Source organism: Augochlora pura, chromosome 1 (genome assembly GCF_028453695.1).
Source record: "Augochlora pura isolate Apur16 chromosome 1, APUR_v2.2.1, whole genome shotgun sequence".
NCBI classification, from domain to species: domain Eukaryota; kingdom Metazoa; phylum Arthropoda; class Insecta; order Hymenoptera; family Halictidae; genus Augochlora; species Augochlora pura.
The window spans coordinates 19,412,410-19,439,629 of NC_135772.1; the positions used below are offsets into that span (position 1 = coordinate 19,412,410).

The window sequence follows — 27,220 nt, forward strand, 5'->3', positions numbered from 1 at the left end:
TATTAATGTCAGCAATGAACTTGCATTAGCGACATCAGTCGTGAATGACAACGGCAGTGACCGTACGCAACGGGTCAACTAGCACTAGCAACATCACCGATAAACTAACATTAGCGACCCTAAACGTAAATTTGCATTAGTAACATCACTGATAAAGTTATAGTATTAATTACGTTATGTCAATAATGAGATTATATTAGTGTCATGGTAAATTTGCATTAGTGACGTAGGAGGTTACACAACCGACACCAATAATCAGATTACACTGTTGACATCAATACTGATCTTCAGACTCTCTTAATAACTAACAGTGCATAATATTCAAAATAGAAGTATAAAAAATTGTGTTACGTAATAAAATATCATAGAAAAATGTCAGGTTATGTAACTCAATAAACGCTCTATCAGCCAACAATTTCACTAGCAAAGCAGTGAGTCATATAACGCAACGTGCTCCAGTAACGTCTCCTAGGATATCGCTGCAACAATCACGTTTTTGTCGAGAAGAAAAATTGTTGAGCTCCATTCCGAATGCAACAGGGTCATTAAAATATCTATTAACAGGCATCCGGTAAGCGAAAGCGTTAAGGGCGAACAGAGAAGTTGAAGATCCCTGGCGTCGCGCGGCTCTTTTTTATTTATTATTCCACCTCGCCCTTAAGTCGCCCTTTTTGGCTTTCAGCGGCGTGCCCCAGACGCCGTAGGACTCCGTGAATAGACAGCACTGTTGAATCGAAATGGTGTATGGGCTCGTGGGTCTATGCATAATGAGTTCATTCAGGACAGCCGGCAGTGGTTGTCCGACTTCGCCGGTGCAACGAAATCCTAAGCGAAATGACGCGAAAAAAAAGTGAAAGACGGCACTTAGGTGCTCTTGGAAATGTTCTTGGAAATCGATCTTGGGAAACTCAATGCCCGGAAAAAAAGTATACTTCTCGAGGAACGCGTGAGAAACGAGTACCTGTTGAAGAAGGTTATGGTTCACGAGTTTTATTAATTGAATTGTAACGCGAGGAACGCTATTCTATTTCAGTGTTATTCATCGTTTTTCCATGCGTAATTCAAGGTTCTTATCTTAGCTCGGACGGACCGTCGAGATTTATTGCCGTCGGCCATTTTTATTGGTCGAAGATTAGGGTATCTCCTCCGCCCGTGCATTAGCCCGTTCTACTCGCGGCCTGATTTTTCGTCTTTCCGGTTCAAATACAAAAATGACGGACGCTATCGCGGAGGAAATTGCTAATTGGACGCGTGTCGTTAAACTGTCTCCGTTTAATCATTTTTAGGAAAATAGTAATAATATTATTATTATTATTATTATTATTATTATTATTATTATTACAAGAATTTTGATTCTTCACAAAAATGATTTTTTCTGGGTGAATATATTAAAAGGATCATTCCTTTTTGCCACACATTAATTAATATCAATTAAAACAGAACAGTTTTCCAAAAAAAACAATCTAAATAATTTCTAAATATAATAATAAATTGTCTTACACTTATTATAACGCAATATTGTTCCATCTGTCTTCAGGAAAATGGTGCAAAATAGTCTGCGAACAATTTCCAAGTTTGCCAAGAATAGTTTATTGATACAGCGACGCGGAGGTAAAAAATTCAAAGGAAGCGTGGAGGGGATGTTCTTTAGGGCGCAAACAAATTCCAGGCACCGTTCGTGGGCCCGTTTGTTTGTGGACACGGAAACAACGTGGTCCGCGTGGAACGGTACGCCATGTAAATCGAGGATTGTTTTCCGAAGGGACAACCGAGAGATAACGAGATGAGAATTTCCCTACGGAAAAAGATGAAATATCGCCGTGACGATTAGGACGACGGGGGTAAAACGGGGGCCCCGCTGTGTGCACAGCCCGATTACGCGAGTCCCAGGAAATGTTTGAGCCTCTGTTGTCCTGGAAACCGTGGTAAAAATACTCTTCTTCTCACGGTGCATTCCTCTTTTCCACGAGCAGGTTACACGAACCGGTCCCGAATACGGGGTTGGTTATGCAAAACAGCTCGTTGTTCGACACTTTTCGGCCTATTCGTGGATTTCGTTAGACGTTTCCTCTGACGAGCCTCTGACGCCTTAGGGAAACACTTGAATAGTTTCATTGTGACGGAAAAGAGGAAAAATATGGACTAGAAAAAGAATTGGAAAATAGAAACTTTGATCGATTTAAATAAATATAGGGTACTATATTTACTAGATTTTACTATATTTATTATGCTTATTATATTTATTATATCTATCCAGTTCACAAAATATCTTTTATTTATTTTATTCATTTTATACATTATATTATTTTATAAAATGTCCTCAGGTAAAACGAGAAACGATGGCATGGTTTTCTGCAAATTACTGCAGGGATGTCCGTCCCTCGAGATTACGTTTAATCGCAGGGTTGTGGAAGCCAGGTGAAACGTATCGGAGGGATGAAAAGGAGGGGCCGCGGGGGGTGAGTTTTGTTTGTTGGACCGCTCCTTTTCGATTGTTCGGAACCCGGTCTTTGTGACGCCGGGGCTGCCGGCAGCTGGCCTACGGGGCCTCGCAAAGTCCTCTCCCGGGCTATCTTTACAATTAACCATCGACGGGGGGGTTGACTCGCATTCAGAATTATTTATGAAAAAGTCTTGGTATAATGACATTTGCCGTGGGCGGCAGAACACGTTCCAATATGCAAACGCGTGCTTCCTGACTTCGTGGAAGGACCACGAACAATTAGAATATTTGTAGAGACTGTACGAATTTAATTAACAATAAGAAAAAATGTTGTATACATATACATATATATCATTGAATTTACTCGAGGTACGAATTTTTAAAAATAGCCTGCAAATAATTTCCTGTTAACGAAAGGGGTAACCCGCCCTCGAAATTCACGCGCTTGCAGCCCGGTTAATTGTTAATCGATATTTCCGTAACAGTTCGATTGGCCATCTAATTCGAGGATTAAATGAAACGCCCGGGAAACCGAGAGACGCTACGGAACGCGGCGCTTTTCGTGTCTGTTACCAACCCCCCTTTCGCACCCCGTCGACGGTATTAATTCGAGCACGTGCCAATGGTGTTTCTTCGACCACCGGGCCATCGACCAAACCATTTCTAGCATCGCTATGGTCGCACGCCGAGGGAACAGCCGGCAGTTGACGGTGCGCGTGACACGGGGAAGGTTGTACCTGAGGAATCAACAGGGTGCAAGAGTACAGTTTCACAGAAGTGCATTTTCACAGAAGTGCATTTTCCGAATTTAAAGAATACGCGAGAAATTAATAATTCTGCTTAGACAATTTTATTTTTGTTCCTGGAGCCGGGAAAAGCTATGGAAAAATTGGAAAAGCAAAGGGGTGACTTTCGAGGGGTGCAGATTCGACTTTGATACCTTCTATTGTAAGCCTAATGCAGCTGCAGTCGTATTAATATTGTTAATTTATTGGTGTTTGAGAATTAAGAACCTTCGTTCATCCCTTCTAATAATTTTTTAGATATTTGAATGTTTTATTTATTATGTTTTATTTTATATGTTAGAGATTTTTATTTTTGAGGATTTCAGAAATTATTAGAATAAAACGTTGAGGGATTAACGTTTTATAAAGCGGGGAATATTTGTTATTTTAAAAAGAGCTGTCCAGAAAAGATTTTATAAAACTTCTTATCTGGTCCATGTAATTAAATTCTCTGTAACCTGTTCCCCATAAATTCAACTCACCCCATCAAATCGTTAAAAAATTCCAAACATTTCTATCTTCTCTCCGAAAGCAAAACTGCGCATAAAACTCGAACTGCGTATAAACGGATAATCTATTTGTCACCGCGGAGCATCATTTCCTAACGCAATATCCTAACCAAGATTGCGCCGCGGCGCGTTATCGCGTCCGTTATCGATACGAGGTCCTGGAAACGTGGAAAACCACGAGAAATCCGCCAGGGTGGCGTGAAAAGGTTGCGCGAATCCACGGCGTGCAACAAGGCCCCCTTTTAACAGGAGTATCATTTCGGCCGATTGGTCTCGAGGCCTCGTCCTAACAATGATCCTCAATGAGATTAATTAATTAGGATTCCTTGGTGGCCAGTGGTGCTTGAGCGAGCCGCCTTCGCCTTCGCCGCCGACGGAATATGAAAGAGCTGGGAAAAAGGCAGCGGGAGGGGGAGGCGGGGCAGTTGAATCAAGAAGTGGCAGATAAGAAGGCTCCGTGTACTCCCGTTGTAAAAAGGGGACGCTGAAGATCGGACACGGAGAGAGGTCCCGTCAGTCCCTGAGGAGCGCTCGTTGCGTTAGCTGAAAGAGGAAGGAGCTTCTCGTCTGTTTTACAAAGACAATTTAAACTATTTATTGAACACACCACCCCTGTGATCGACGATTGAACATTTTTGTTGAGTTTACAAGTTTGATGGAATTCTCTTCGGAATCTGCGATTATTTTGGACTGCAAGGATGTTGATTGAATGTAAGGAACAGTGAATGTGGGATCTGGGATCCAGGATCCAGAAGCTAGAATTTAAAATCTAGGATCTGGGATTTAGAATCCAGAATCTAGAATTTAGGATCTAGGATCTAGAATTCAGAATTTTGGATCTAGAATTCAAAATCTAGGATCTAGGATCTAGAATTCAGAATCTAGGATCCAGAATCTAAAATCTAGAATCCAAAATCCTAGAATCCGGGATCCAGGATCTAGGATCAACGAAGACAATAGGCAAACTTTCCAGACTCCTCGGAAAATAATACATTGAATTAAAAACACTGAAGAAATTAAAGAGGTAATTGCCTCGCGTTCGTTTGACGGTGTATCGTGATTTTGATCGCAACGAAGAAATGGCTGCTGTGTGTTGTTGTTGTAGTTTTTTTCGTTTTTTTTTTTGGTGACGGTGTATCGAGTACCCGTGGGAGATTGTGAATGAAAGTAGCCCCGTGGTGGATTCGTTAATTGCAACTTTGAGGACGGCGACGTTGTTGCAAAAGGAACTGGAACGAGCCCGATGATAAATGGAAACGTTTTTCCAGGGTATCGCGTACAATCTCGGTGATTAATTAGTGTACACTGGTTGGTCTGGGGACTTGTGCTGTGCGGCTTTCTTTTTGTTCCCCGGACGATTATTCGCGGACGTGTAAGTTTCCATGATGCCGCCGCGGGAATTAAATCAAAATAATTATTATTTGAAAGAAGCAATTATCGTCGAATTAAATTGATAATTATTAGAATAGGATAGTAATTATTGGAATAAGATAATAATCATTGAAACAAAGTAATAATTACTCAAATAAGATAATTATCATTGAAATAATATAATAATCGTCGAAATAGAATAATAATCAATGAAATAACATAATAATTATCGAAATAAGACAATAATCATTGAAATAAAATAATAATCGTCGAATTAAAATCCTAATAATTGAAATAAATTACCAATGATCGAAAGCAAGTAATAAACAACGAGCTTGCGGTCAACAATTAACCAAGCTAGATCTAATATACTTGAAGATGAAATTGGGCGTTCTTGGACCACGGAGAATCAATTAATTTCAATGAAACGAGGTCAAAGGTCGGCGAGTTCCCGATAATCCTGTTATCGGTGAAAGCACCACAGACAGGTCTCCAATGGAGGCGAAAGGTTAAATGAATGAAATCCTCCTTTACACTTCGAACGAATTTGCAACAACGAGCTTTCGGCGTGACGAGGTCGAAGGTCGGGATTTCCTGGTAGAAGATGAGGTTGTCGCAACGAGTTCGAAGCTCGATGGCTTTTTGCAACCGCGAAAGGGTTTGAAGGGAAGATACGGGGATCTGTAAGAGAGAGAGATAGAGAAAGAGGGAGAGAGATAGAGAGACAGAGAAATTTAGAGAAAAAGAGAGAGAAAGAGTGTGACAGAGAAATAGAAAGAAAAAAAGATATAGAAAAATAGAGAGAAAGAGAAAGATAGAGAAATAGAGAGCTAGAGAGAGATAGAAAAATAAATAAAGAGAGAGAGAGAGACTGCGGTTTTTTCGATGTCGCGGGCTGGTCGGCGTCGCAAGAAAATCAGAGGAGGACGCGGATAAAGGCGTGCAGCCGCTAACGAACGGGCAAAAAGAAGAATCCAAGAGAGAGGAGAGAGAGAGAGAGAGAATGAATTCAAGTGGCTCGCTGGATAAGGAACCCTCGTGTATTTAATCGTTCCAGACATTGCCGGAGATCGTCCGACAGGCGGACGCATGTAAATCGGGGACGGGGTTCGCTCGCCAATAATAGTTGACCGCCGCTCGGTGCGCGAAACTAGTCGCGTTTCTGCAATTTCTGCGCGATCTCCCGTTGACACGTGGTTCCGTCGCGAATTAATTAAACAACGTCCAAGCATTCGCGACAAATTAGAAAAGCGCGCAACAGTCTCGCTCGTTATTTATTCCCACGGAATGAAATGTGTCCGAAGCCGAAGATGGAAATCCGAGTGACGCGCGCGTGTGTCATCTGACGTCAATGTGACGCCAATGAATTTTGTACGGTGAATCGATCGATCGATTAAAAGTGTCGGCGGTTTTGTAAAATTTCCCGTTGATTGTTTTTTGTACGCGGAAAGGATTAACGTGGAAATTCTTCGTTTTCCTTGGAAACGGTGTTTGTTTTTACAGTGATCGGTAAGCCGTCGATCTTTGCGAAAAATGAAAATTGTTTTAGAGGATCGTGGAAAGTCGAGTGGAAATTTACAGCTTTCTAATCGATTATATTGATAAATACAGCTATCGATTAATTTTTATTTCCAGTGATTCTATGAATAGATTTTCTTTTAAAGGAAATGAGAAAATTATGAATATTATGAAAATGAATATTGTAATGTGGGTGTCAGTATTTTTTATCCTCGCTTGTTTCTGTGTTTAGGTGTTAACAAATGATCGAGGGACCACGAAGATCAAATTCATTAAAAATTTTAATGCAGAAGGAAAAATCGTAAATAATCGATTTGCAGGATTCGCACAATGATAGAAATCAGAAAAACGTAAGTAACAATATACCTGAATAATTAATATTAATTAATATAACCCCTACCAACCCCTGAATAATTTTTATTAATTAATATAACCCCTACCAACCCCTGAATAATTTTTATTAATTAATATAACCCCTACCAACCCCTAAATAATCAATAAAAATTAACATAACCCCCACCAACCACCGAATAATTTTAATTAACAAACAACACTCGATGCACCTTACAGTTACATCTCCTCCTTCAATAAACACCTTACAAGCCTCTCGCCATTAGCCTTAATTAACAATTCTACATTAAAGCGATTAACATGCCCCACGAATTCAAATGTAAACGATAGCACTCGCTGCATATATCCGAGCCTCGTGCAATGTTTATTTTCCGCGAATTGGTCATGAATAAAGATTGAAGACAAGGGGACCGGAACGTTTTTATGTAACAATCAGAGACGAGATATAGTAAATAAGCTGTTGATCTTAAGCGCAGGTGTTCCTTAATGACGTCTCCTTTCCACGGAACCGTGCCCGTCCCGTTTTCCGTTTCACGTGCTGGAAACCAGCCGCGACGAAGGAGCGCGTGAACAAACATCGTCGTCGTCGTTCGAGAAAAGATGGACGGCACGGTGACGAACGGGACGATCATCGGCGTGGCACTAGCCGGGGACAGCGTGAAGCATTTCCCTCGTTGGGTCACCATGCTCGCAGCCGTGTGCGCGATCATTTTCAGCGTCGTCGGAATCGCCGGTAAGATTCTCGTTCCAACCGATCGTCGACGCTTTTGCAAAGGGAACGGCGGCGACGCCAATGGTTGATCGTCGTGCCGGAACGATTTTTATGAAATCAATTTGTAACAGTGCGAAAAATTCAACGCGCCGAGCGACCCCGTTTCGACGTAATTGTTTATACGATTTTCTGGGTCGGATGAAATATATTTCATGGAACATTTAATTTTGGCGTCAAGGCGGCTTCGAAAGAGCTGCAACGGGGATCGTTGTAAAAATGATTACTATGGTTCGATGGAAAATTTTTTATCGTGGGTTGGTTTATTGAGAATGGTTTCTTGTTTTCTTAATAGTAGGATATGGTATGAATAATTCAGTCTATCAAGAAATTAGTGTACACTTGTTGTCTGCTCGTGGCGCTTGATTCCTTAATTAATCGTTCCAATTCTACAAAACGAACTTCTCCTGACCCGTCGCTGTTTCTACACCAGTTATGGTTATTAACACCCTTAACTCGGGCTACCGAGTGTCAAGAATTCGGATTATTAATGCCTACTTTTTTAATTACCCAATTAGCCTCCCTCGACGCTTCAACGACACTTTATTCATTAAACGATTACTAAAAGATGATATTGCCTTTTGGTAAGCGTGCATTTTCGGGGAGAGTCGAGTCAATCCTTGATTTTTAGAATGAAAATAAACGAGATTTCTGCCCGCGGATTTTGCAAATTTATTACAATATTATTTGTTTCTTTTTCTACTGACGTGAATTATTTTTTTGTTAATTTCATCTGTTAGTTAAAAAAGACAATTTCGTATTTTGTAAGAATTGAAGGTTACATTTTCTGTTCTCAGATTTTGCTTAATGTTTCAGATTTATATTAAAAACAATGATTTCTTATCTCGTGTAAATTACAGGTAACTTGGTGACAGTGATCGCGCTGTTAAAGTACACGAGACTGAGACGGCACGCAACGACAGCCTTCGTGATCAGCCTGAGCATCTCCGACCTGATTTTCTCAGCTTTCAATCTGCCACTAACCGCGAGCAGATTTCTACGCGAAGCTTGGGTACTCGGCAAGACGCTGTGCAAAATATTTCCGCTATTGTTCTACGGAAATGTCGCGGTTTCGTTGCTGAGTATGGTCGCCATCACGATCAACAGGTCAGTGTGATCATTGAGAACGCGATCATAATATTCAACAAGCAATCTTACGATACTCGATATATATCGTATCTTATTTAGTATACTTTTAAATGTGCTGACTGAAATTAATACAGCAGATCGATGAACGCGAGCTCAGCGTTCCTCTGCCGGGGAATTTAATCACCTGCTGCTCATCCCAATAGTATCAAGTGCATGTTGAATCAGGTGTAACTGACGGCTCGCGTTCCGCGATGGTAATTTATATTAACGAGCTCGCAGCGCGTTTAAAAGCGAACCAGCTGATTCAGAAATATTGTTCGCAGAATTTTCGACATTTATTCGTACACTATTCTACTGTTTTAATTGCGCGTTAGTTGTTTAATAGTGTGAGAATTTAAGACGAATTTAAAATAGAATTTAGAATGAATTTGGGACGATATTTTCAAGCGAATTTAAAATGACATTTTGAAGCGAATCTTATTAAGACGAATAAATAATAATTCGTGCGGTTAGAAGAAGACTACCAACCTCTTTAAATTGCTAACAAATAGCAAACTGAAAAATAGAAAATCCATGCGCTCCAAAAACTAACCTTTTCGTGTTTCAGGTACATACTGATATCGAGACCGGACGTGTACGCGCAACTCTACACCACGAAACGGATAATAATAATGTTGATCGCCATCTGGACGGTCAGCTTCTCTCTTCTCCTGCCGCCGCTGTTGGGCGTCTGGGGCCAGATGGGCCTGGACACGGCCACCTTCTCCTGCACGATTCTCAAAAAGGACGGCAACAGCCCGAAGAAGTTCCTCTTCGCCATGGCGTTCATCGTACCCTGCATAGTGATCAGCGTGTCCTACCTGTGCATCTATTGGCGCGTGAGAACCAGCAGGAAGAACCTGGAAGCCCACAGCGGCATATCCCGAAGGAAACCTAATGGGATCCAGCGGCGAGAGGACTCCAGAGTGACCAGACTGATGCTGACCATCTTCCTGTGCTTTATTCTCTGCTTCATGCCGCTGATGTTTGCCAACGTGGTCGACGACGACATCAAAGTGCCGGTGATGCACGTGATCGCGTCGATACTGGCATGGGCCTCTTCCGTGGTCAACCCTTTTATTTATGCCGGGACCAATAAGTTGTACAGAGAAGCTTATAAGCAGGTCCTGTGTCCAGTGTCGAGCAAAACGCCGACCATCGGACCTAAGCCGACTCATTCGCATTCGAGCAAGATCTCCTCGCCACAGGGCACCTGAGATCGATGGTGGTTGTCGGAGTTGAATTTTGAAAGTGTCTTGGTTGAAGTGATCGGACCTTTTGTGGCGAATCCTTTGCACTCCGTGGACGCATTTGTGCCGGTTCGAGGATTTTCGTGGACGACGAACTTGGTGTTTTTAATCTTTGGGGTGGAAGAATCGAGGTGGGAGTTGTTTACGTGATTTATAGTTGTATAGTCGGTGGCACCATGGATCGACCTACCATGCTGACAAAGACAATTGATTCAGAGTGCTGGGATTTAAAGAGTGTTGCTGTTAAAGAGTTATAAATCCTATAAAGATCGAAACTGGAAGGGATGATGGAAAATGTAAATAGTGCCTTGATTATTATGCAATGTGCTATTTGTCTAGTGGACGTGACCAAGACAATGATACAGATTAATGGGAAACGTTGGTGGAAGACCAAGACTGTGAATTATTAGAATCGTTCTAAGCAGTATGTAAAAATTGTAACAACGGCCCAGAGCCGGAAATATGTGAATAATGTAACTCCTTGACTGCAGGGCAATGTCGCATGCGCTTAGAGTATTTCGTCGATACCAGATAGACTTCATAGTTTTAAGTCTAATTTATAGCTCTGACTTAGATAACGAATAAATAAACTTTTCTATTCGATTTTTGGAGTGCATCTTTTTAAAGCTAATTTTTAATTTATTAAAATATTAAAAAAGCGTACTTGGGTTTAGTAACAAAATTCTAAAACTGTAAAATTATTTATATATAATAATTTTCGCAGACAACGCATCAGAGCTCTAAATCAATATGGCCGCCGTTTCGATGCAGAGGTACGTAGACAGTTGCAATTTTTATATAAAATATCAATTATTACTGAACTACGTTCACTGCTAAATTGTTATACTAGTAATTACTATACTCTGGTAATATTCCACTAATTGATTATTGTTTGCAACTAACTTTTAAGCTATTTTTTAGGTAAATGAACTATGAGGTTCTCGGTGTGCGGGTAAGACGGAATTAACAACTAGTTATTTTAGTTAGATTAGTTATACATTTATTTATTTATTTTGACGGAGGTTTTGCGATATTGAATGTATTCATGGTGCTTCGAACATCATTTTCTGCCGCGAATTTCTCAACGGCCAACGAGGGATCCCAAAAGCTTGGGGTTCAGAGGTTCAGGATCCTAGAAAGCAACAAAGACCCCCATCGTGAGTTGCCCGAAACGATTTCAACATAATCGAATAGCGACAAGCGTGAACATATTACTTACTGCTTCTGCTGCAGCGTATGAAATCAACGAGCACATTATGGTTGCTGCTACGGCAAGAGCGAATTTTACGGATTTCATGGTTGCGCGTTGCTTTTTTGTTGTTCCTCACCGGAATCAATACTTTTGTACACTGTTGTAATATAGAACGCTGGCGTTGTCAATTTATAGATGAACAATTTCGCGGCTTATCTATCCATGACTTGAGTATTATTATATAAAAGCCGCAATAACGAGTCACATATTGTTTTTTTAAAAGAAAATTATCGTAAATTACCGTCATTTGGTCGCAATCTTACACATTTTAACAGTAGCACTTAAATATTATCTACATCATGGGTACGTGGTGATGGAGATATTAAACTCCGCATTTTATCTGTCGAATTGTTATAGACTTTTAATTATTCGAACAATTACAAATGTTCGTTTTCTAACGAATTTTTTCATGAACTCGGAGACGTTGAACTTATCCGTTTATTATTTCATTGTTCATATTTATGATCGTAACATCCGAACAGTTACTTTTATTTGTTATAACTTTTATATGACTCGACCGCTTAGAAGTTATAACAATTGCGATTTTTTATCTTTCTCTTTTCTTTTCTTATTTCTGATTTTTGAATTTCTAGGTATGTTGAAGAAACTGGTAGCATGTTACAAAAATGTGTTCAGTGGCGCTCCCAGTGGTGAGATCTGGAAGCTCTTTCCGGGGTCCGTACAGCGCCAATTAGTGTCACGGCAAAATGCTGAAACTGTTAGCCAAACTCGACTGTCGGTAATTTGGCTAACAGTTTCAGCGTTTTGCCGCGACACTAATTGGCGCTGTACGGACCTCGAATAAAGCTTCGCTGATTCCTCGCAAGAGGCGCCACTGTTCCCCGCATGTACAAAACGCAGCAACCTAACTTAAATCCTAAGCACATGTATGAAATATTATTTATGATTCTCTCGTAGCATTTAAATTTCTATTTGTTTTAAAAACATAATCGACTCTTATCTCCTTTCCAAATAACAGTACGCTAATCAAATGATTTCTGTACACGTCATTGGCTTTAATGTATCCCGATCTTCGCTTAGTATTGCATAAAGTGTCGTAAGTTCTACGACGTCGATATTTCGGGAGTTTTGCGAGCATGTCGGCTTGACGAACTGGCATCATTAATATCTACATTTTAAGAGAAAATACTTTAAACAGCGTACGTAAATCTGGATAAATGTTGTTACACGTTCAGAGGCTAGTTATTTGTTGTCGAACGATACGTAGAGAAATCCTAACCTATCCCCGGTTAACCTATCTTTTTATCGAATTAGTTTTTAAAAAAGATTAGTAATATATGTCGCAGTTGTGCTTTGATTTTAGAAGATGTGGCCGCTTCTCATAAGAGCTTTCAGTAACGCCAACAAGTTCAGACGATTTCCCATAGTTGCCACCATTGTCGGTTTTTTCGGCTATCACATAGAAGGACTGATCTCCAATCGGTACACACCATCGACCACGTCTATAAAACAACAACGCGAAGACAGGCAATTGGACGACACGGATGCCATGTCGACGAAGAAACATCGACCACTAGAAGTGAATCTCCCTCCTTCCCTGTCCACGTAGTTTGAATTATATTTTATATGGAACATTAGACAAAATACAACGCAAATACCAAGGTTCGTTGCAAGTGATCATATATTGTACCGAGTAATTATATTTTCAGAATGCTCGTAAGTTTTTACAATGGTTCACGATTCTTTGCTCATTTCTTCACGCCGAATTTGTACGTAACGGTATGACAATAAGTATCACCTGGCTGTAGCACACTGTTCGGGAAGTTGTTCTGCAACAAATTTCAAAATTAACACGAAAGATTCATTAAATTGCATGTTTATGCTTACATGATTTATAGCGTCCGGGTAGTTCTGTGTCTCCAGGCAAAGTGCACCGTGTTTGTAGTATTTCGCTCCGTCTTTTCCAGGAATAGGAGTGCTACCTTCCGCGGGTAGGAAATTAGACGTGTAAAATTGTACGCCGGGTTGATTCGAATGAACTTCTAAATATCTTCCGGAAGCGGGGTGCAGGACTTTGGCGACGAAATTATTCCCGTCCACGGAATCGCTCTCGGGCAGACAAAAATTGTAATCGTAACCACCGCCCGGCACCTTGTCGATCACGTCCTTGAGCTTCGTCGGGTTTCTCAAGTCCATTATGGAGTTTGCCACCGGTCGTAATTCTCCCGTGGGTATGCTTCGCTCGTTGGTGACCGTCCAACGATCAGCATTTATCTCGACCACGTGTTCGTACAGCTCCGTCGCGTTACTTTTCTGGAAAGTACGCGCAGCGATGTATCAGCCTATAGTCAATTAAATTAAAGCTGCGTATAATCACAGTTAATATACGCACATGACCAGCCAGATTGAAGTAACTGTGATTCGTCAAATTAATTGGTGTAGATTTGGTAGTGGTAACGGTCATGACAACGTGCAATTCCCCGTCGTCCGTTAGCCAAAATTTAGCCGAGGCTATAGCAGCACCGGGAAATCCTTCGTCCCCATCCTCGCTGAGAATCGACAACACCAGCACCTTGTTCTCGATAACAGTGGCGGTCCATATTTTCGAGTTCCAGCCTTTAACTCCACCGTGAAGAGTATCTGTACCAGTATTTTTTGCCAAATGGTACACCTTCCCGTCCAGAGTGAACTCTCCGTTACCAATTCGATTCGCGACGCGTCCTACCGTCGCGCCAAAGTACGGATTATAGCTCGACAAATATCCTGAGAAATAAGTAATAAAATTTGTCAAGAATTATTTATTACGATGTAGGGATAGAGTGAAACCTTTAGACGATGTTCACGGTACCTTCGATATCATCAAAACCTAGGACAATATCCTCTATGTTACCCTGCTTGTCCGGTGTTCTGACGGATGTTATTGTGGCGCCGTACGTTGTGATGTCCACCTCCTGACCGGCTCGATTCTTCAACGTATATTTTTCGACGCTCTGCCCGTTCACGGAGCCCCATTTTTCGACCGTAATTGGCTGCTCGCAACTCGAACCCATCGCGTACGATCTAAATGGTAGAACAATTAACCCTTTAAATGGGCCGCCGCGACCCTTTCGAATTCATGCTGGCGATTACTTAATACTGAAGTGGCTACTAAAAAATTCGCAAACCTAAAGGAGCATATCGCGATAATTGAGAAGACGATGGATCGCATCTTTAGAATATTGTCGTGACCCTGGAAAAAACACTTGAAAGTATGTCAGTCACATTGTCTAGTTTCGCGCCTTAACAATTACGTCAAGGTTGCACATTCAAAGAAAGATCGAAGCATTGAAAGACCAATTCTTTGTTAAACGAGCAGGTGCACAGATGGGGATTATTAAGTGTGAAATAAAAAAAATTAAAATTACAATATAAGATCAGAATATTTTGGATATTAAAGTTGATAAACATATGTTCTGTATCATGGGAATACTTTACTTTTCTTTCTTTTTTTTTTAGCAATGATCTATATCATATTGGCAAAAGGTCGATTTGTTCAGCTTTTTCATTCATTTTTTTTATACAACATATTATTTACAAATAAATTTAATAATAATGGTATAGTTTTGCTTACCCTTTATATGTACTCGTATTGGTTCGAAATAAATTTTTTTAACCGTGCGATAGATAAATGATGCTTCCTCGACGGAGTACGGAGAACGATTCGTAGCGATTGGTTTTTCGATCATTAATTTAAGCTCTCGACAACGCGCTCGACGAGCCAATAACTACCGTCTATAGTTCAAGCTTGTTTGCATTTCACTGATTGTACAGATAAGATATTCATTCCTTATATTTATATCTCTGCTCTATAATACTATCCTGAAAAACAAAATTTATCTATCGAAACACGGTCGCTACGAATTTCAAAAAAATTCAAACTTTCTTCTATGGTTTTTGATGCTACGGCACCGTCAATTTTTTCTGCGAGAGTTACCTATCTATAGGGATCTCGATGAAAGTGATTAATGAATCGCGCACATAACCTGCAAGAGATTTCAAAATACTAATAGCGGGTGCCGTGGCTCTTTCAATATAACTTTGCATTGACAAGAAAGTACGTATGCAACGGTAAATGATATCGAATAAATTGATTTAATATTGCCCGTTATAAAATACGAGACGAATCACGTGTTATAATGTTTTTCCTGCAGAAACTCGTTTTAACCGGCGTTACTTAAATGTAGTTTGATGAAAGAGACACTGGATATTCCTGTATAAAATAGCTGATATAAGAATGGGCTTTCGGACGTCGCTCTCCGCATTTATAATTGGATTTACCGCACTTCACCTCGCGTGGTACAATCTGCAGCAGTCGAGAGTACCACCCGAACTCAGACATGAACATCCTATTGTGAGATTATTCCAAAAAGATCTACAGCCAAAAGAAGAATGAAGCTTTAGTGTGACACTCGAATATTAGTATTTTAATTAGTAAATTACGCTATGTACAATGAAAGCGTACGCTGCTTACAATGAAAAATTTTCAACTGTGAAAATGTAAATATAAATAGTTTAACGCTACTCATACATGTTTCTAAGTTTTCTACATTATGAATCAACTACACAGAGACAACGGCAATGTATTTAGATATTTATTATATTGGTAGTGTTTCTAGCTTTATACAATTATGTACCTCATCCGAGAGTAGCTGATTATTTATTATACCTTTTTAGGAGTGAAATAACATGTAACAACGTTACTATTTTGTACAAAAATTTATTCTAAGACGTACATACAATGTACATACAATAATAAATATGTATAGAACATGGAAATCATGTTAATACAACAAAATCATCGGTGTTTCAAAGACAAATGTGCAAATACAAATAAAAGTTCATAATAATAATTACTTCATAATGAATATTTATAAAGTTTAAATAAATAAATATATATGTATATGTATATATAGTATACAGGATGTTAACAAAACTAAATACCTTGGCTTAGGGGTCTAACAGATCAAAACTGACCTAACAACCAGGCATTTGTATATCTATTTGGATAGAAGTATCCAGACATAGTTTTTTAGTTACCATGGTTCTAATTTGAAAAAACAATTAGCTATCATAAGCAGCATAAGAATATATAAGCTAATTTCCATTACTAATAGATCAAAAGTACCAAGGACTTTTCTCCAATATTCGCTATCTCTACAATTAGGTTTCGTGTAGTGAACTATGTACAATGAACTCTTGTTCTATGCAATTGAACATGAAATCTAGTTTAACTGCCAATGAAGCCTGCAACTTAGTAGAAATGAGAATAATATATAGAAAAATTGATGGTACAGAAAATCTTTCACTAATATCTCTCATAAGATATCATTCACAATTCTTCTGTTCACATCAGAACTGTGTTCACCGTTAGATCCCAAGAGCGAATGTAATTAGTAATGCAGGCATCCTGTACAAGTACTTTATAATCACAGAAGACCTTAATTACAACCTTTAATAGTAGGCAGGTGATCGAAATCCTGTCGATGATGCATAGAAGAGCTTTTCGGCCGACTTTCGTTTTGACTGTGTATCGAGGCACCAGCCTTGGGAAGTTGGGGCAATATTTGGCTGCAATTGCTATTCTAAAACGCAATATCATTATTTAAATAAGTTCAGAGTCAGGTAAGAAACACATAAAATTTTTTTAAATTTAATCACGAAGATCCACTTACCCTCGATCGGTCCCTGTATTTTTTCAGTTTCTCAAACTCCTCCATTTCTGCTTCAGGCATTTTGAAATGAAAGTTTTCGAAATAGGTGTGCTGTAGGAGTTGCTCGCAGGTCCACCTTTGTTCCGGATCTTTGTCCAAACATTTCTTGAGAAAGTCGAGCTGGAAGATACACGAGGTCCGAATGAACAATTGTATTCTACAGAAATGTAATGTATTCCACAAAAATGTGTACAATGTAATAAATGCACATACCTGTAAGATAATGTTTCCTCTGTTCGGTAGAGCCTCGTCCAAGGGGAGAAGCGTTTGGGGTGTCGGCAAGGTGACGCCAGCGAAGAACTCGTTCTGCTGGAATATTGCCACATGCCTTGGCAATAGGTCGCCGATGGTTCGTCGAATTAGGTATAGCTGATCCACGTCCGATTTACCCGGCCACAATGCTTCGCCGCGAATTAATTCGGCGAAAACACAGCCGATCGCCCACACGTCTACTGGTGTACTGTATTGGGTGTCTCCTACCTGAAAGAATAGAATTTTCTATGTATAGTTAGTCCCACCAACTGTTCACTTTCCATGTCTACTTTTATCTATCGATGACTGTTTCTTGATCAATTGATCTAGTAGCAGCGACAATTTCAAACTTGAACCAAGTTACCCTCGGTAACGTGATCTGATCATTTTTTTCTTGAAAGGAGATCTTTTAGCATTGCCACTGATAATTCTACCACTATTCTATTTGAAGATCTTTGTTCTTATGGTAAAATTCTATTCCTATTTAGAGTAGTGGAGTCGCTTTCTTTGGGGCGACTAATTGCTGTGCTTTTATCATTGGGCGTAACTAACAATGTATATAGCATAAAGTTAACTATACCGGGAAACAAACCAAAATTATAGCAATTTTTTTTTCTACGTCTCTCTTTCGGAATGAAAGTACGAAGCTAGGTAAGAAAACGAAACTCGTTCTTAATTATCTATAAAATTACCAGCAATTCGGGTGCTCTGTACCATCTAGTTGCGACGTACTCTGTATAATTTTCACCAGGGCTGAGCATTCGCGCGAAACCGAAGTCGCACAGTTTCACCACGCCGTCCGCCGTGATCAAAATGTTCTCGGGTTTGACGTCCCTGTGGACGCAACCCAACCGGTGGCAATAAGCGATGCCTTGAAGAATTTGCCACGTGAGCTGCTTCGTGGTTATCTCCGGGCAACCGCACGGATACCTCTCCATCTCGTTCAGCAAGGTGTACTCGCAGTACTCGAAGACTAGGTGTAGCTTCCGTTTCCTCCTGAACACCTCCAGCAGGTTCACCAGATTAGGATGTTTCAGATTCTGTAATGCGAATAAGCGCAATATTAACCAGCATCCAAAAAATTCAAGTTCCAAAAATTGAATTACAATATATAATTTTAAAAAGTGATTAATTTTTTAAAGAGGAACATTGAATATTATTAGTATATTTATTAGCGGCGTGAATATTATTTAAGATCCTGAAGAGGGTCAATTTGTATGGTCTCACAAGCGCAATATGGCCGACGTTCCGTCCAGTGCAACATTTACCATCTATTTCTGTCAACTTCTCGCTATATTAATACAAGTTGCAGAAGAATATGAAACAATAATTCCGTCATATTTTTGTATTTAATTCATACGCTTCGATGTCCAGTGCTAGTTATCCTGTATGTATATCTTACGAGTGTCAGAATATTTGAATAAGACACTGCCATTTACAAATAATTCACCGGGCTTCGCAAAGTTAAAGACGAGCTAAAGACAAAATTTGCTTGCGACTTGCAGAATCGAGTAGACCTCGGGAACAAACGAATGAACCAGATTATAAAATGGCGATGCAATTTATTCTGCTCGTCCACCCTTAACAGCCGTATCGCCCTAGTTCTTTCCTAATTGGAGGTATAGCCTAATCATTTATGTACTCCGCAGATTGCTATCGCAGCCTAAATAACAAGACAGATGGATCTGAGTAATCCACTTTGCCGAGAAACGTCCGGGAGTACAATTGCGACCTTAATGCCTTCTCCAATGATACCCTAACACCAGAAGCCATCAGAAACAATTTCCGGGATCCTGCATTTCTCATAAAATTTTAGCAAAATGATTTATCGAATAACCTTTAGTAAATAAATCATTTTTTTAATCATTATTAAAAATCTTTTAATTTACGTATTTCTCTTTATTTAATGTGTTTTCTATCCTCGAAATTTTTCCAGGTGAAATATATCAAAATGTGCGTGCCCTGCAGACAAGTTGAAATCAGCTGAACCTTCCAGAAGCATCTCAAAATTTCAACGTTCGAAGTTACCAAGCAGTGGCGCAGAAGCTGCTTCAAGGACCGAAACAAATCGTGAAACTTTACCGAGGAAACGCGTCCGCTTCGAGGAAACGTTAAAAATTCCGTGACCCGCAAGGAACGTCCGCGGAAAGTTCGCGTTGATTGCGGCCACGTGTTACGGTTTACAGTACGAAATGCGGAGGCGGCGGGGGTCGGTTGGAAATCATTAACATCGCGGCCCGGATTTATTTTGCGCGCATAGGGAAAATATCCTTGAGGCGAAATGTCAGAGCGGAGGCTCGTTTGAATGCGCATATGTTTCGCAGGGAGCCCTCCGATTATTTCGATAAGGCTAGGTCGGCGAGAGGAGAACACGCTAAGATATTGACCGCCGCGGTATTGACCGTTGGCCACTTCTTGTAGCAAAACCGTCGATTTATGCGGTTACACGGCCGTGTAAGATTACGAAGTCTCCGCCGCGACTTCGACTATTTTCCTCGGACAAAATTTCTAATCGATCGATAGCTCTGGATCGTTCGTATCGGCGCGTTAATCGATGATCGTCGCCGCGATTTTCTTAATCGGAAGACAGCCGGCCAGGGACTCTGTACTTTCAATTTCCGAGGGGTCGTTCACCCTTGGTGTGGACGCAGGGAGTCTAGGCATCGGACGATGTAGGAACTAGAGGCAGAAACTTCCTCCATAGATTTTCCGATAACTAACACACGAATCTGCCGGATTTCGAGTTTAATCCGCGGACAAGATTTCCAAGAAATGCCATTTCTGGGCACAAGCGATTCGAACCGTTTTGTCAACTATTCTTTATGAGCTCATTTCTGAATTTTCTTGATAACGCAGAGTTGCTACGGAGTTTTAGATTATTGCATTTGAGGCGCGCAAATGAAACTATGCAGATCTGGGATCTTCAAAATATTGTTGGAAAAATAAAACAAAACAAAATTTATCACTCTAATTTTTATTAGGTCAAAGTATAGATATTTTTGTATTTTTTGTAAGTATTTTTGAATTTTGCACAAGTACTTTTGCTCTCGAATTTAAATTTAAATTAAAAATCTTTCCAAGTATATTTTGATTATTTTTACTGCGCAAGCTGCGATTGCAGAAACTGCATAAGGTGATTATGGTTATCTGCGAGGGTAGGATTCTAGGAGCTGACCTTAAGTAGCCGTATTTCGCGCAGCGCGATCTTTCGTATGAGGGGATCATCCTCGGTCTGTTGGAACTTTTTTACAGCGACTAGTTTTCCAGTTTGCCGATCTCTGCACTGGAAGACGACACCGTAGCTACCCTCGCCAAGTCGCGCCAGCCGTTCGTATCGCTCCATCGCCTTGCTCGGCGCGCGTGACCTGCAAAAAGAGGGAAATCCCCCATGAGTATAAAAGAAACAGCGGCGGGTGCTCGCTTATCGTCCACGAATTGTCCGCACTTTCACCGTGTCCGAAAATTCATCAATATATTATCAGTGATTAATGTACCTTCAGATTTCGATAACACAGTGCGACGGTAAATCATTCGATTTATTTTCCAATTTATCGCTCGATTTTTCGATTTATTATCATTTGATTTATTTAATTATTCCATGAAATGATTTATTGCTAAACAATTTCGTCTAAGAACGGTACATTATTTATTTAATAGATCGATCAGGATTTCAAAGTTTATTCGCCGGTGAAATAACAAAGTAAATAATATTGAAATAATAAAAATAAAATTTCTCAGAGATTAATGTTTGTAGATAATTTTAGCAACATAGTTGGCCGGTTTCATGTCGGCGTAAAATATTTGACACAGTTATGAGTCCAACAAGGACATTATCGCCAATGCATCGCGACATGCGAATGCACGTGTGTTCCCATTGAAGTGCAATGACAATCTCGATTGATGTATCACGATCGTTATGTCACCGGCTTGATAGATAGGAGGCAATGCGAAGAACAAACTCTCTCTCTCTATGTATTCAAAATTAAAAGAATACTTCGAAGTGTATTACGCAATGTAGTAACAAAATGTGGAATAAACTTCTTTCACGTAATTATTTTTTAAACAACTTTGCCGTTGAAAGAGGAAAATTTAGAGACATTAAAATTTAGAGCAACAATTCTGTTTCTATATTGTTTTATCTTTTGTTTAAAAAAAGTCGAGTATTTCTAAATGAAAATAATTGCAATATTATCACTGAATAATGATGTTCTTGATAATAGCATATAAAATTATAGAGCCAGCCAGCATTTAGTGTTATTATTATTAATAATCCACGCGTGCAATTATCGTGGGGTTTTTCCAGAGCGTCGATCGAAATAAGATGATAATTTTTATTAAAATAAAGAAGCACGAGCTGCGTTAGTTGTATTCGAACCACAGCGAAACATTTCTAATAATAATCACGATCACGGCGTTATCGCGATCCACTTGGGTCTCCTACTTCAGATACAGATACGTCTCGCTAAAAAGGCGATAACTATCGATGAAAAAGAATCGTAAATATTGTAAACAGACAGGTTGAAATTAGTGGTAAAACCGCGTACGATGTACACGCCCACGGCAAGTGAAGATGGCAAGCAATGATCTGGCAAAGTCGACCATCTTTTATCCCTCAGTTTGCGCGTCCAGCTTTCAAAAATTCAAAGAAATTCAAAATTAATTCTTTCGAAATTCAAAGAAATTCAAAATTGATTCTCTCGAAAACGAAATCAGCCATCGACAGATTCTATATTACGCGTCCGACTTATTTCATTCGACACCCTGTACATTCTAAGGTGTACACTCTTTTGATACAAATTATCTTATCAGGCTTAGCGCGAGTAACATTTCGAGTGATCGATACTTGGATCACAGATTTACGGCACTGCTTACCTGTCGGAAACTCGATAAAGAAAAATATTCAAAGAAGAGTAACGAAATTTTGTATATTTTACGATAAAATCACTGAATTGTTACTTTGATTTCTCCGCTCGCGAAAATTAATGTTAAGGCCTATGGTAATAATCAACGGATTTCTAACGGAAAATTAAAGCAATGAGGTGTTTGAAAAATTGCTGGTGTAGCTATTTTGATTTGTTAATATTGTTAAAAAGAACGATTGTACTCGGAACAATGCGGTCATTTTTTAAGCTTTTAATTTTTCCATAAAATTATAGAAATAATGTGTTTAAAATAAAAATTGTATAATAATACAGGTTTTATACAATTGTATAAAAATTATATAGAACCGAAACTATACGAAAATTTGGCGTTCGAGTCGGAACTTTGTAAATATCAGCACAGCTGTCACAAATATCAATTAGGCTCACGATCGTAATATAATGTTCTGCTTTAGTCGAACGATTATTACACTGTCAAGAAGTCGACAACATTGTCCCGCGGAACCAAGTACGCAAAGCGGTGCCAAGCTTGCGGAACGACATTTCGTGATCACCGAGTTTACTCGCTTGCTGGAATTCTCGTACGGAATTTGCGGCGAAGGTCAAGATCGAATTTTTGGGGGCGTGTACCCACTTTTTATACTTGGCGAGGCATGGCAGAGAGGTGAACTGCTGCGTAAAGAGCATGCTATCACGTTAAAGGCTGCAGACCAAACTGTTTGCACCCTCGGCGATGACCAAGGGTCAAGCTCCCCTGTGCGGCTTTCGCTTTATTTGAATCGGACCCGGCGCAGGCGCCCTACGATCGAAACACTGTCCGGCTAATAGAAAAACTTCGCATTACCCACCCAATATGAAAACGATTGTTCCCAGCAAGATTGTCAGTGAGAATCGCACGGATTTATTTACAAAAATCGTTTTATTTTATGGCCGAAATTAATTGTAAAATAGTTTCGCTCGAGCGAGATAAATCGCATCTCGAAACCTAAATTTTATTATGCGTGACATACTTTTCAACTTGCATGTTACGGACCTTTTTACGAGAGGAATGGCACGCATAGTGGTATAATTAGGAGGGCGATGTTTATATTAACTTTGGACTTATTTTATTAATTACAAACGCGGAATTATTCTGCGAAAAATCTATTTCAGAACTTTCGACTTTTACAAAATTTTAATTTAAATTTACGGCTTCATGTAATTTTTTATTATCTATTTTACAAGTAAGCTTTGATAAATGATATCAAAGAATTATGAAAATTATTTTGCGTCCACGGTGCGCGAGAGTTCGAAGCAGATGAGACAAGAGATTCGAGAAGAGAGAGAGAAAGTGAACGCGGCGACGCGTTTAACCTCACGGAGTTCTAAATGGCATAAATAAATTACTGTCTTATGCTACGTTAGACTATCATGTGTTCTAAGAAGTTCGGATACGCGTAACCAGCAGGCGGTACATTGATTAGCTTACCATAGTGCCACGCGCTGGCCATAATTCGCGAATTTTAAGTCGTTGACCATGTCGAACCAAGCGTAAGCGATCATCCACCATGCTCGACGCTTTTGAAATTTTCATATGGGTTTCAATTAGGACACTGGCATAACCCCCGCCGACGAATTTAAAGATAACGCCCGGCCGGTTGAACGTTTTAAAACGGTGAAATATGCATCGTCGCTGTTTTAAAGGTTACCGATGTCGATTAACAACGTCTTATCGATCCCTGTGATTACGTCGCACTGTAACGTCGGCTAATTTCGCTGACCAATTAACTCGATTACTAAATTATATACAACTATAAATACAATTCTAAATATACAATTATTAAATTGAAATATAATTCGATCATACTAAATCATAGTAATATTACATGTTAATGGCATTACGATAGCAACACAATTACTAAAATAAAATATAATTAAATGCGTATATAATAACATAAATACATATAATTTAATATGATTCGATTATTTTTCAATTCGATAATTTCATTTTAGTTTCATGAGAATTAAAAATTGGAGCAGGTATTATTTTGCCGTTTCGTTGGAGGACACCGTGTCAAGAAATTAGATCATAAAATATTTCATTCGCCCCGGTGGACTCTCGCGTGATCGACATGGTGGCATTTTTGTCGCGGGCTACTCGAAAAATAATAAACCGATGAATACTGCACCGGTGCGATTGGCGTTAGGCGGATTCGCGTGTCATAGGCGAGTGAAAAGTAATGGAATTGATTTAGCGCTCGAGATACACCTTGGAATTAGAACCCAACTGTGTTCCTTATTGTCTTGACCTTTTTTCCGTGTTGCCGGAACTTCGACGCACGCGTTACATAACTTTCTATCGAAATTCAGAAACAATTAGAGAAGTCCACACAACGGAAATTAGGCTCCTAATTGAGGTACTCGGTGGAATGAAATTCTTCTTCGAGTAAATCAGATGAACTTCTTCGCGTGCTATTGGCCAATGGCGTGACATTCATAATTCTATTTTCTGTGGCGGTATATTTTTTTAATGTCTTATGAATTGTTGCATTTAATAGACAGCTAGGGCCAGATTGTAAATTTCATGCATCGGCAAGGCCTGAAATTTAAAATCGTGACGACTGAAGAACAATTTGTCGTGCTGCTTTTAAATTGCATTTTCAGCTCGACGGAAATATTAAACGAAAGCGAATTATTTTTATTTATGATAATGTGTGGGTGCAGTTTCATATGGTAGAAAAATTAAAACATCAAGCTAGACAAACTATTCACATTAATCGACTCGACACGTACGTGGTAGCTTTACAGAAGGGTCTCAACCCCCGTGCGACAATACAGCTTCTGTTCGCGTTCACATTTCTCGTCCACGGGATTGTATACGTACAAGAATCGGATGATGGTGTTCATGGGTTTTCGCAGACCGCGGATCCTTGTCGTGGAACATACCGAACGTTACTAAACCCGGTGAAACACTACTTTGCAAATGTCCTCTTGATTATTGACAATCGATACCTACGCTACACAATACCGTGTCCACGTTTGAATGATGGCCGTGAACGGTGTTATAAAACGTATTTTGGCGTTATAGCCGCGCGATGGCGGAGGCGACAGGACTTATAGAACTTCCGGCAGAGTTTAGCGAACTCGCCTCGAACTGTTCCGATATTAAATTTTAATAGCTGATAGGGGAATTATAGCTCGCGAGGAAGTCATCATTTGCTGACTAAAATAGAAAATAATGTCAATAAAAGATATTTATTACTTTGAAATATTTTTCATCAATTTCTCTGACCGCGAAGGCTGTTAAGCTTACTTAAAGTAAATTTACCATTATTGTTATTATTTATTTTTTAATATTTTTATCATCATTATTTACGTTATTTATATATTTAAGTCTTAAGAAAAAGACACTGGGTTAAGATGGTTGTGCATAGAAATTGCCGGCACCGTTGCTCTTCCGAGAACAAAGTGGATGTTCGACATAAAACATGCAAGCAACATGTTAATAATTTATTCTTTGGTTACCGTATCTCGGCTGCTACATCAGAAAAATCGATCGATGCCAAGTGACACGTATTCTGAAGGGAAAACGTAAGTTTTTCGCATGGAACATTCGAAGAAACCATATGGTTATTGCTTAAATATCATTAACTGAGTTTCTGGATATTTTTCAACCAGTTTTATTTATTGTATTGTTTCTCAGGAGTTTCATAAATTAACTTTGACGCACAGTATATTATTATTGTCGCGTTCGATCGATAACTGTAATAATATCACGACGAATGTACAAGATTTTTTATCAATACCTGTTCTCGTGAATTTAACAATTTTTATGCTTGAAAAATATAGGGAAAAGACTTCCTCTTCGCGGACGAAATACATGAATTTTTCTGGATATATGTATACTAATTGATGACGTACACCGTATACGTTACAGTTTGCGTGCTGAAACCATCTAGGAAAAATCGATCAGTTCAATTCAATGTCAAAGTCATGTATTTTATAAAGAATTATGCTTGATAGGGTGGCTACGTTGTCATTGTTACGATTATATTCTCTGAACAAAAACAAATAAATTGTAATAAAATTAATTCGACTGTAGCTATTTCGATTGCAGTTAAAAAGAATAATTTTCGTTAAAAGAATTAAATCTCTGCTTAATTTCAGTTTCTGCTGAAATTATTTTGTTGCACCAAATTATTTACACAATATTCCGCAAACTATTTCCCAATAAAATAAAACAGAATTCTGTCCAATACTATTTTAACTCTATTTGTGAGGTTAGTTTCACGTCGGAGCCTTGAAAATAATTTATATCTTTTTCATAATATTTAATTTCGATGTAAAAATTGCTTTAACCAAAAATCTTGAAACAACAACACATATTTAGGTCTTCGAATTTTACTTAGCACAATATGGTGTCTATTGCATGATTTTTACAGTGTTCACTATGCGAGCAATAATTAAAAATTATATTGAACACTATCTAAAAATATTCCACAGTATAAATAAATGACCAAAGTTGCTGCCACTGTAAATATTTGCATCTGTAATCGATAGTCAATTGTATTTAAAAAAAATACGATCTCGCAATAATATTTACGCGAGTTCTAATTTTTTGTTAATGTAAACAAAGTTCTAGTTTTATGGGGTTTCGATGGCACGGATGGTGAAAATAGTGACTGTTTACCTTGGTAGCAAGGGTAGCGTGCTACCGAAGAGCCAGAGCTTTCTATCTTGGAGCCATTTGTCCATGCGAAGGTTTCTCAGAAAAATCTCGCTCGATGGACGACGCAGCCAGGATTCATCGTCGAGAACTTCACTCCAACTTTCGCTGATCGCGTCTGACCGTACGGCATTATTGACAGGCCAGCCCCGCGGTAGTCATTACCAACAACACCCACGTCTCGCCAGTGTATATCGTTTGATTAGACGTTCCGAACCATTTGTTTAACAACGTCACGGGGCCTGATCGATAGGCTCCGGCAGATGCTCTGCCAACCTGGAGCAACTATACCTGTC

At 39.3% G+C, this 27,220-nt stretch overlaps 3 protein-coding genes and 1 long non-coding RNA gene across 16 annotated transcripts; 2 read left to right on the plus strand and 2 right to left on the minus strand.

Annotated features, from left to right (window-relative positions):
- The first annotated feature begins 3,321 nt into the window (after positions 1-3,321).
- On the plus strand, positions 3,322-10,721 carry Tre1 (Trapped in endoderm 1). Of its 8 annotated transcripts, XM_078196180.1 has the most exons (6): positions 4,202-4,448; positions 4,644-4,761; positions 6,859-6,976; positions 7,449-7,710; positions 8,607-8,853; positions 9,443-10,721. In XM_078196180.1, exons 4-6 carry the CDS (start codon positions 7,578-7,580, stop codon positions 10,089-10,091), a joined length of 1,029 nt encoding a protein of 342 aa, XP_078052306.1. In that variant the 5' UTR covers positions 4,202-4,448; positions 4,644-4,761; positions 6,859-6,976; positions 7,449-7,577; the 3' UTR covers positions 10,092-10,721. The 8 variants fall into 8 exon arrangements, with proteins under 8 accessions (XP_078052321.1, XP_078052306.1, XP_078052281.1 ...); XM_078196195.1 differs by lacking the exons at positions 4,202-4,448; positions 4,644-4,761 and adding an exon at positions 3,322-3,391; XM_078196155.1 differs by having other exon boundaries at positions 4,202-4,761.
- A 2,279-nt stretch (positions 10,722-13,000) lies between these two features.
- On the minus strand, positions 13,001-15,077 carry LOC144478322 (galactose mutarotase). 3 transcript variants are annotated; one of them, XM_078196106.1, is made up of 6 exons: positions 14,948-15,077; positions 14,502-14,566; positions 14,186-14,397; positions 13,730-14,100; positions 13,225-13,650; positions 13,001-13,166 (listed from the first exon to the last, which is right to left on the minus strand). In XM_078196106.1, the coding sequence occupies exons 2-6, from the start codon at positions 14,543-14,545 to the stop codon at positions 13,086-13,088; spliced, it is 1,134 nt and encodes a 377-aa protein (XP_078052232.1). In that variant the 5' UTR covers positions 14,546-14,566; positions 14,948-15,077; the 3' UTR covers positions 13,001-13,085. The 3 variants fall into 3 exon arrangements, with proteins under 3 accessions (XP_078052232.1, XP_078052242.1, XP_078052251.1); XM_078196116.1 differs by having other exon boundaries at positions 14,502-14,578; positions 14,948-15,029; XM_078196125.1 differs by lacking the exon at positions 14,502-14,566 and having other exon boundaries at positions 14,948-15,041.
- Positions 15,078-15,148: 71 nt separating this feature from the next.
- On the plus strand, positions 15,149-16,417 carry LOC144478425 (uncharacterized). The gene is made up of 2 exons (XR_013495344.1): positions 15,149-15,430; positions 15,528-16,417. It is a non-coding gene; the product is annotated as an uncharacterized LOC144478425 (long non-coding RNA).
- A 147-nt stretch (positions 16,418-16,564) lies between these two features.
- On the minus strand, positions 16,565-27,106 carry LOC144478299 (cyclin-dependent kinase-like 4). Of its 4 annotated transcripts, none has more exons than XM_078196070.1 (6): positions 26,889-27,106; positions 20,515-20,704; positions 18,032-18,379; positions 17,301-17,567; positions 17,049-17,207; positions 16,565-16,958 (listed from the first exon to the last, which is right to left on the minus strand). In XM_078196070.1, exons 1-6 carry the CDS (start codon positions 26,951-26,953, stop codon positions 16,815-16,817), a joined length of 1,173 nt encoding a protein of 390 aa, XP_078052196.1. In that variant the 5' UTR covers positions 26,954-27,106; the 3' UTR covers positions 16,565-16,814. The 4 variants fall into 4 exon arrangements, with proteins under 4 accessions (XP_078052196.1, XP_078052209.1, XP_078052219.1 ...); XM_078196083.1 differs by lacking the exon at positions 26,889-27,106 and adding an exon at positions 25,083-25,163; XM_078196093.1 differs by lacking the exon at positions 26,889-27,106 and adding an exon at positions 24,992-25,148.
- Positions 27,107-27,220: the final 114 nt, after the last annotated feature.